The sequence below is a fragment of the Solanum tuberosum genome, unplaced genomic scaffold, assembly GCF_000226075.1.
Source record: "Solanum tuberosum cultivar DM 1-3 516 R44 unplaced genomic scaffold, SolTub_3.0 scf00130, whole genome shotgun sequence".
Lineage (NCBI taxonomy): Eukaryota > Viridiplantae > Streptophyta > Magnoliopsida > Solanales > Solanaceae > Solanum > Solanum tuberosum.
This window is the reverse complement of record NW_006239060.1, coordinates 1045016-1055631: the sequence shown is the minus strand read 5'-3', so window position 1 is coordinate 1055631 and position 10616 is coordinate 1045016. Positions and strand designations below refer to the sequence as shown.

The following is a 10616-nucleotide window of genomic DNA, read 5'->3' as shown; positions in this document are numbered from 1 at the left end:
GGCAATTTGGGAAATGTATAAAAGAATTAAGGGCAAAAAGGTAATATACTTGGTCAACATAAAAGGGCTTTTAAGTTAAAAAAAAAGAAGCTCCCCTCCCCTAGCTTTTAGCTTTTGGCTTAAAATAAGTCATTTCTGACTTAAAATAAGTCACTTTGATAATTGTCAAACACTTTAATAAGTCAAAAACTGGCTTTTAAGCCAGTTTGACCAGCTTAAAAGCCCATCCAAACAGGCTCTAAATCAGGGCCGGCTCTATGCTTTCAAAAATAAGGCCTCAAAATTTTATCAAGAATAAATTATGTGTTAAAATTTTTATAGAAAAATTAATTATTTATGATAAAAAGTATAATTTTTTTAAAATAAATTATTTTATCCACTTTAACATCTTTTGTACTTTGTTAAAAATAAGAATTAACGGTGAAAAATGTTGAACAAAGTAAATTACAAATTCTTTTTATTTTTTTAAATTTAGTTTCAAGCATTACTCTAAGCATATTAAAATGAGGTATACCAAGTCATCAACTTTTTGAATCAAATTCTATGATTCTAAACTTCTAACTCTTATCTTTATTTAATATTTATCAACTTATTACTTATATCATTATGTTAACAATACATATAATAATTGTCTCACTTAAAGGATGTTTTTCTAATGTTGAGTTGATAAAATCTTACCTAAAACTAGTAACTCAAAAAACAATATTAAGTACTAAAAATTTTACATCTTAATAGTGTAATTTATTTGTTTTTGTAATAAATACGTATATGAAGTGTATTTATATTTTAGGCCACGAATTGAAATTTCGCTTTAGGCCCCCCAATTACGTTGAGCCGCCCCTGGTCTAAATGTGTGTATCATATGAAAGAAAAAGATTAATATACAATTAGTTATTTTTATTAGTATCAGATTAAAGATTAATGCAATTAAGTATTAAAACTCCTAGGGATATATAAAAAAATGATGCTTGATTGTTTTGCATTAGAAATTTATTATATCAAAGCTTTGAGGTTATATAATTAGTTTTTATAATATAAACACCAATGAATATAGTTCACAAAATGATTATAATGCCCTTAGCGACTCACCTCTTGACCTTTCTATTTGATATAATAAATATAATAATAATACTAATAAATTCTTTAATTAATGAGACACATTGTAATTTTTTTAATGTACCTCACATAATTTTATAAATAAAAAATTATTTGTGACTTGATTTTGTATCTAGTTTTGAGGGGTAATTATGTCATTTTAATAAGCTCGTGACACATTACAATTAGTATAGGTTTATTTTTTTTATTTTTTTTAAGGTGATTAGGTGAATGTGTTAGAGGCGTATAGGCGCTACACATCAGTACCCAACAAGGTTTAGCAGCTTAATCTTTTCTACTTAGCAGAAATTAGAAGAAAAACAAAACATTTAATAAGAAAACAGATATATGAGGGTTTAAGAAATTACGAGAGGGGAATACTAAAAACTCTACGCCGGTGACAAAGACGACGGCAGCCCATTCAGCCATGGTTTCGGCAGCAACTTGGATCCGATACGCAGTCGGAAAACTTCAATACTCTGCCTCTATTGGCTGGAAGGTCATCTTCTTTTCCTATTTCTTCTATTTTGAATCACACTTGATTATTTACATACTATGATTATAGAGTTCATTGTATTGAATCGCCGGGAGGTTTTTTTTTATCTAGATATAGCAAATATGTGTGGTTTAGGCTTAAGGATTTTGTGGTTTTGTCTAAAAGATTAGGTCTTTGAGGAAATTAAAGGGCGTGGAGGCTTTTAATATGAAATTATGAGTTTATAGTTTATTGCTTACTGAGTTTCCATCTGGATTTTTTGTATTGATCAAGGCTGATGGAAAGGAAAGCTTTTTTTTACCATCTTGTTTCGTGGATATATTATTCCTGTGCCAAACCAGAAGTCTCTTGACTTTATACATTTGATATGATTTCTTTCAGCCTAATGTCGGCTGTGGAATCTTCATAAAATGCTAAAATTAGTATGCAACAATTTTAGTACAGAGTTCTGGATTAAATGTTTGGGAATCTAAAGCTTGCAATCTTAGTACTTCTTTTAAGTATCCTGCTCTTTGAGGAGGGGACAACAAAACCTATAACTAAGCTGGGTTTTTTTGTATTCCAACCTAAGAGCCAAGAGGCTCCTTCAGGTGGTGTGAACACACGGGGTATTTGGCCTCATACCAATTTGGAGAGGGAAATATTATGGTATGAACTTGCAAGTTAGATATTGAGAAATATTTTGATCAACTCAACTGGTCCTTCTTATGATAATGTCAAGGAAATTGAGATTTGGTGAAAGGTGGATCAAGTGTATAAAGTTCTAAATTCGCACTGCTAAATACTCCATCTAATCAGTAGAAGTCCATTGGGGAGTGGGATGAGGTGGGGGTTCAACACCAAAATGTCTGAAGTAGGGTGATCACCTTTCTCCCTTCCTCTTTATTCTGGCTATGGAGGGCCTTAGAAAATGCTTGATATAGCCAAACAAATGCAATAGATAAGGGGCTTATATGTAGGTTTTATGGGAGAATACAGCATCAGCATCTCGTTTGCTCTATGCAGATGATACACTGGTCTTTTGTGGTGTAGAAAAATCCAAGATTCTCTACTTAACCTTGTTCTCCACATTTTTGAAGCTTGTTAGGACTGCACATTAACATGCTAAAAAGTGTCATCTAAGTCAATGATATACCCAATTTGAATGGGTTGGCATGAATATTATGTTGTAGTTTTGGTTCTTTCCCACCAGCACATCTGGGCTCCCTCTTGGTGCTAAATGCGGGACAACAAAAATTTGGAATGGTATAATTGAGAAGTTTGGCAGAAGCGTTGCCTACTTGACAAATGTAGCATCTCTCAATGGGAGGTAGACTCACACTTACTAATAGTGTCCTGAACAACATTCCCACCTGCACTCTTCCCCATTCCCAGTAAGGTGCAGAAACAATGGGACAAGATCAGGTGAACCTTTTTATGCGAATGTAACAGCAAGGTGCAAGATTTCACTTGGTCAATTGTTCTAAAGTCGCATAACCAAAATGCCTTGGTGGTCTGAGCTTTAAGGATCTGACTACTCATAGTAATGCATGATAATAAGTGGCTATGTAGGTATATTCAGGAGGACCCTTGTCTCTGGAAAGAGATTTTAAGGACAAATCGTAGAGCTCAAAGTCAATGGTACACCAAACCATCAAATACCCGACATGGCATTTGTCTATGGAAGTTGGGGTTAATTCTCCTGGAACATCTCTTTTCTTTTTTTTTTGATGACAAGGGAAATCCGCAGCCGCTACCCTTTGGGTGCGCACAGGGTAAACCCCCGCTCCTATGCAATAGCTCGCAAACCACATAGGAGAGGTAACCCGCACTAGGCAAGCCCGGTGTGACGAGCTCGACCCAAAAGGCAAACCCCTTGTTTTCGTTGGCAAGGGGTTTCGAACTTGAGACCTCCAACATGGAAGTCCCAATCCCAAACCACTGGGCCACCCCGAAAGGTTCTCCTGGAACATCTCTTTCAAGGTAGGTAATGGTCTCCGTAACAAATTTAGGAAGGACAGATTGTTGTCAATTCATCTGGAGGAATATCCTAACCTTTTCCAGATCTGTTATGATCAAGACTCTTTCATCTCATAGAACAGAGATAGCAACATCTAGAGTCTACTCTTCCGGAGAAATGTGCATGATTGGGAATTGGAAAATCTTCTTGTCCTGCTTGCTAGACTGAACAACTGCACCAATCATTGAGTTGTCTGTTGACAAAATAAAATGAGGCGACACAAACAAAGGATTTTACTCGGTAAATGAAAGGCTAAAGGCAGCTCACATGCTTGTGCTCAAAATGAAATAGCTGACAATTGGCTCTGTAAGTTGATTTGGAAAACTCAACTGCCAATTGAGGTTATTTGTCAATCTATTAAGCTTGGCTTGGCTCATGGACAATCTAAGCAAAAGGAATAGACAGATTGTTAATAGATGTTATATATCTCACAAAGATATCAAAATCAGCAACCAACTATTTCTCCACTGTGCAATTGCTATAGAAGTTCAGATTTCTGGAATATGGTCTACTTACCTTTTGGGCTCAATTGGGTCATGCTGTAATCACCTTCTAAATCCATTTTTTTGGCCTTTTAGTTCATAGTAATAATAACTGGTAGGTTTCATTAATGCAAAGTGGCCCTCTTAAGCTGGGCTTTTTGGAAAGTTGGTAGAGCCATCAGGATAATCTGGAGAACGATCCCTACTTGTATTTTTTAGTGTTCTTGCACAGGAAGAAACTGCAGATAGTTGATGGACTATCAAGCCCAAATCAGTCCCTTAAGGCTAGGTGTCTCCTGTGTCTTTTTTAGTTGTATTAACCAATCCCTGGTAAATTCCCGTAATAATCTTTTGGACTTTGTTAGCTCCCTGATCTTAGCATCGCCTTTGCTGTAGTGGTGCTGACATACTCTCTTTTGTACTTATTAGCTTTTTTACTTTTTGGACGCCATCAATGAAATCTCTTACTTCATTTAACAAACCCTACTAAGGGATACTGCTCTTTCAAATTTTTTATTGAAAATTAAGTTCGACTACATAGTTCCAGAAACAGGCTCTGGAACAACTTTCATTCTCTCTATCTTAGACTTTGTCCTTGGATTCCTCTTGACACTAATCATGAATCTTGAGTAGTTGTATATTTTTTCTGCTATCATTCTATATGTTGAGATGGTTTAACTAAAAAAAGAGTTGCTATATAAGAATATTTGAACCGAATTACCGAGAGTATGAGGTAATTTTGCAAGAATCACAGCACAACAAGAAAGCATATAGGTTTGACTCAGAGCAATCAAATTATAAGCAACACCAACAACCATTTATTTTAATCCAAAAGAAGCAAGGAAACTTAGTTTAAGAATTCCTCTAATATGGTGTGACAGTGTGACTGATATCTAACTTAAGATGCAATTTTCTATGTTGAAAAGTATTCCTTCGATAGCTTGAAATCAGTAATTACCTTCTTAACTTTATCTACATGTAAAATCAACCCAAATATTTTAGTAAATAATGTCTTGGCAGAGATTTGAACTTGGTGCTCAACATTTGAAACTTGAGTTCCAGCACAGAGAGGAATAGTAAATAATGCATGTCTTGTTATTGACTTATTGTTAGAATCCTATAATCACTAGCCTACAAATTCTGAATGGAGGGTAATGATACTGATGGAGTCCAAACCTTCCCTAACTTAAAAGGAATGACGAACCAACTTAATCTAGGAAAGCTTACTACTTATAAGGTACAACATGCAAGTCAAAACATTCTAATAACTGTCGCTAGGTTAAGTAAGAAGTTAAAGACACAAGCTGTATGGGATCAAGCAAGCTTTGACATGTTGAAATATCATCTGCTTTTCTGCACTTAAAATCAAGCAAGCTTCTATATTTTACACTTGTGTTTACTTGCCTTTACTTCTTGAGTACACCCCCCTTGCAGGGGAAGAAGGAAAGAGCTTAACTGAATTTTAATGCTATGCAGAACTACAAAGGAGGTGAAATTACAGATAGAGAATTAGGTGATACCATATGGAAGAACTTCTTTCAGGGCAAGTTGACATGCTTGCACTATAACAAGGGAGAGGAGATGGCACCAACACTAGGAGATCAGGGCGTCACACTTCTTGTTCGGAAGATACCTTGGGTTGATCCAAAGTAATTTCTCCTTTGATGCAACTATGTGACCAATTACCTTATGCGTGGTTTTTTTCTCTACTTTAGTGCTGGAATACATTGTTGCTTTATACTAATTCCTTTTATTGCTAATATCTTCACTTGACTAATCTTTTAACAAGCAACAGAGAATTGTCTTACTATTATTTATTGTTTTTTTGTTACTATTTTCTTTTATAATTTTCTGGCATTTTCAACTGAGATTTTCTTCTTGTAGTTGTACAAGAGAAAACTGTACTTATTTAGGTTTGTAGTATTGTAGGGAGTATTTTTTTCTTGTAGCTAATGTTGTGTCTAGGTTAATTTTTGCACACCTCAACTAATCCTCCATGTACCTGCTACCTACTGGGTAACTCTGGCCATCGACGTTTAGACAAATGGGAAAAAATTACCCAATTTCCTAATTAGCTTTGTTGAGGTTTGAACCTTCTTGGTTGATTCCATCTTTATTGATCGCTAGGCCACACCTTTAGGTATAATATAGAGTTCTTTGACCTCCGTTTTGTATGGTTACTCAGCTCAAATTGACTTAATCCTTTTTGTTGTATGTATTCTATCTTCGTCCCATCATCTATCAGATCAGTTATGCTTGCACCACCCCTTGCTTCAGATTATTTGTGAAACTCTATTATAGTAGCTTTGGATGTCCAGCCAGTCCCATGACCTAGTAAAGTTCGGATCTTCCTTTTTAAGTCCATTTTGATAACATGGTTTCGTGGTAATGTCAAAGCTTATTAGTTTTTGCATTATGGATCATTGATCACACTGTTGTCTTTACCAGTAACTGTGAAAGGACATCAAGCTTGGATACAACATCATTGGCACAAGTTAAAACTTACAATCTTAGAAATATGGCTTCTAATTAACTGATTACCTCTTCTCTTTTTAAAAAAATAATAATAATCAATTAGCAAACATCTTTATTCGATTGAAACAAATGCCTGGTACCAAGTTGATTCTGGTGTTACAAAAAGGTATCCATTCTTCACAAGTGTTCTTTCAATTAAGAGTCGATGACTTCTAACAGCTATCCTCATCCTGCAAAAAGTGAGTTAAGCTAGATGCCGATAAACTAAGTTATGCAAGTCCGGGTAGTACTCATTGCATGAAAGAACTTCTTTTCTTTTAAATTAAGACATGGAAGAACTTCTACTTATCAAGAACTTAAGAGTGTTTCAAGAGAGTATGGAAACCAAGAACTAATACAAGAAAAGATTAATATTATGTTTTAGGGTCCTTTTGATCAGAGTATGATGTACATGTAATTAAGGTTATTTATGTTTTTTTTTAATCTTAGTTAACCCTACTAGCATAAATAGAATAGGATGGAGATTATTTGCTTAGACAATATTGATGTATGAACACTTTTAGTGAGTTTTGTGGGTTTTATCCCTTTATCTCTACATTGGATCGCTTTTGAATATTTCATGGTGAGATTATTCATGTATTAGTTTAATCCTCTTCTCCCTTGAATTTAATCTTGTAGTTGTTTGTTCAAATTAGAGGATCTATATTCTTGTTGGTCTCTAATTTACGTCAATTTCAAGATTATTCTTTTTTCTTCTATATCTTCCCTCGATTTCTTAGCTATCTCTTGAATTTCACTATCTTGTATTTTATTTTACATCACTAAGGCACTTGAAATTCAAAGATTGAACATCCATAGACCTTCCTTCGCAACATCTCTGGTGCCTTTTGTCGATACAGAAACAATGCAATCTGGAATGGTATTAGAAATAATCTTCGGCTCCTTTGTTAGCTTTGCAGCCTTCCTAGCAACAAAACAGTTCTTTAGGAGATCTATGCATCACCAAACTCTACCCAAATATCTGCAGTAATAGATCCCACAGATGTCCAGTCACTTTTTGTAGTGTAGAAAGAGCTGGTCATTGTCCTTCCACATTAGTACTGCATATGTAGCACTTGCTGCACAGTGAAACCCCCTTTCTCTGGAGGTTTTCTGTGTCAAACATGATGCGGTTTATGTCTTCAGCTGGGTAGATTTTAACATATGTTGTTGGCCTAATTATTGACTAAAATTGGGGATCCAATGGCATATATGATTTGGAGTGATGTGCAGTCTTCCTGTTTTCCTTTTTTTTCCTGGAAAATGTGATATGCAAGGAAATCTTACCGACATAAATTGATAGATGGAGGTGATGGCACTGCTATCTTATTGTTTCTTCTCATTTCATTTCGCCTCTTTGATTTAGTTTATTTTGTTGGTTTCCTTCTGATGGTAGCAATAATGTGGATCTGTCTCTGCATATGTTGTTCTTTGCTATTACTGACTTCATGTCTCTAATTTTCGTAGGAAAGTATTTGTTGGGGATGTTGTGCTTCTCAAGGACCCTATAAACTCAGAGGATTACCTTGTCCGTAGATTGGCTGCAATTGAAGGCTATGAGATGGTGTCTACCGATGAAAAGGATGAGCCTTTTGTCCTCGAAAAAGATCAATGTTGGGTGCTGGCTGATAACGAAAATGTGAAACCTAAGGTATATGATCCTCACAATAGATTGCTTTTCTCCTCCGGAATAAGATATCATTTGACTGTATTCTCTCAAATCCTCTCTTGTGCAAATCGTGGAACTTGTCTTTGCACTTTATGTTACAATTTTAGAATATTGTGCTTATTGTAGTATGATATTAGTCCAATAATCCCACACAATATGTTGTATCATCCTTGTATTGGGTTTCATTATCTGTTATGACTTGTGAGAGAAAATGATCAAAATGATCCTTAATATATAGGGATTGCTTTATTTTGATCCTTAAAATATTTCACATGATCCATATGGTCCTTAATGTATCATAGAAAGTACTCATTTTGGTTTTTTACCCTAAAAATAACAGATCCCTCAGTTAAATTTAACACCAACCCCACTAAATAAATAAAATAGCCAAAAGCTTTACTTTCTCCCTCATTCTCTATGTCTTCCCATCAAAAGCTCTGTTTCAGAGAACTTGTGCATTTTTTTTTGCCTCAGTCGGATCCCTCTTCCACTTTTAAGACTATTACATCTCAAAAATTTGGTTCAAATAATTGAGTTCTGCTTTTGATAAAAGTTTAAGGACCGAGTTTGATCTTGTTATATAAATTGTGAATTCGTTTTCACAATACCTTCAACATGAAATTTGCTTGGTTGATGCTTCATCAGCCCCTTGTAGCAAATTTAAAAAGCTGAAAAATGTTGCCTAACAATGTCAAAAACAAACTAATTTTCTAACTAAACAATAAATTTAATTTTTTTTAGAAATCCTATCTTTGAATTAGGGCTAGAACAGAAGGAACAGAGGAGGGGTGGAGGAGGGACGGAAGTGGAGAGCAGCGGCTGGCTGGTGGACTAGCGGCGGTGCGACAATAACTTAGAACATTGTGATCGCCGGAGAACAGAGAAGGGAGAAGGAAAAAGGGAAAAATTAGGCTAAAGCTTTTCAGTTGACGAAGGAGAAAGGGAGCTTTGGGTATTTTATATTTTAGTGGGGCCATCAGTTAAATTTAACGGATGGATGTGTTACTTTTAGGGCAAAGACCAAATTGAGTACCTTTTATAATATATTAAGGACTATATTGATCATGTGGAATATATTAAGGATCAAAATAAAGTAATCTCCATACATTAGGGACCATTTTGATCATTTTCTCTGACTTGTGAGCATCATGTTTTTGTTGTATACTTAAAGTTTCTGCATATCTGATCGGAGTCTTGATTACTCACTCACTGCATAGTAGATACAATTTATTTGCAGCAAAAATTGTATCATAAAGTCTAGATATGTGTTATAACTTTAGAGTTTTCATCATAACTGAAACCTTATTTTACCGGTGATCTTATATATTAGTTTAAGCTTACCCTTCGCTGCAGATTCTTGTAAGGCACTTGCATATTGTGAGTAGTAAATCTGAACAAACCTCTTATTGGATGTGCATGTTTTGACCTAAAACTTCAGCATTTTCAAATAGTAGAACTCCTTGAATTATGGTGAAGAGGTAAAGTTTATTAAATGAAATAATTGTTTGATGGAATTCATAAAACTTGAGCTAAATTTTCAGCATTATCAGCTATACAGCACTGTGCTGTCCATATTTATAGTAATTGTTGGGCTTTCCTACTCATGCATTAGGGAAGGATAACAACTGTGCAAATATATTTTTTTATCTTAATATTAACCAAGTCTAGATATTTTCCGTATCTCTTCAATAGCAGGAAGCCAAAGATAGCAGAACTTTTGGCCCTGTTTCCTTAAAAGACATAGTTGGCAGAGCTATATATTGCCTGAGGACGGCAGTAGATCATGGTCCTGTTAACAACAGGTTTGTTGTGTCATTGCTAATCTGCTTCGTTATGCATCAAATAGAGCTTTCATACTGATCATGATTTATTCGTCTCTTGCTTTATCAGTCAGTTTAGCATGGATTTGGATTCACCAGTCCTAGAAGTAGAACTGGATGTTGATGAGATGGCAAAAAGTCACAAAGCATAGGTTATGCTTTGGATGTGAAAGGTTTTCCTAGAATTACTGATTTGGTTGTACCCTCCCTTTCTTGTTTCCTCTTATTAATCTGAGCAAAATTCATTGGGGAAAAAAAATAAAGTTGTATTAGTGATTTTGGTACATTTTCCCAGGTGATGATCTTTCCTCTTAATGAGTGAACTGTAAAACTTTGAGGTCTTCAGTTCTATTTAGGATGCATTTCAAAGCTGGAGCTGTAGTATGCAAGTTTGGGACAACCTGTAAAGATTTTCAATTTGATTCACTTTCATCCAGGCTGAAGAAGCCAATTGACAAAGAGAGGATTATTTGTTGCAGTAACTTGAGAAATTATTTTGAGTGATTTCTTTCCATTTGTCTGAACTATACTAAAGTCGCGG

The 10616-nt window shown here is 35.1% G+C and overlaps 1 protein-coding gene across 2 annotated transcripts; it reads left to right on the top strand.

Moving 5' to 3' along the window:
* The first annotated feature begins 1347 nt into the window (after positions 1 to 1347).
* LOC102597558 (uncharacterized) lies at positions 1348 to 10566 on the top strand. Of its 2 annotated transcripts, none has more exons than XM_006351608.2 (5): positions 1348 to 1594; positions 5549 to 5721; positions 8054 to 8237; positions 9948 to 10057; positions 10146 to 10566. In XM_006351608.2, exons 1-5 carry the CDS (start codon positions 1523 to 1525, stop codon positions 10225 to 10227), a joined length of 621 nt encoding a protein of 206 aa, XP_006351670.1. In that variant the 5' UTR covers positions 1348 to 1522; the 3' UTR covers positions 10228 to 10566. The 2 variants fall into 2 exon arrangements, with proteins under 2 accessions (XP_006351670.1, XP_006351671.1); XM_006351609.2 differs by having other exon boundaries at positions 1349 to 1594; positions 9951 to 10057.
* The last annotated feature ends 50 nt before the right edge of the window (positions 10567 to 10616 follow it).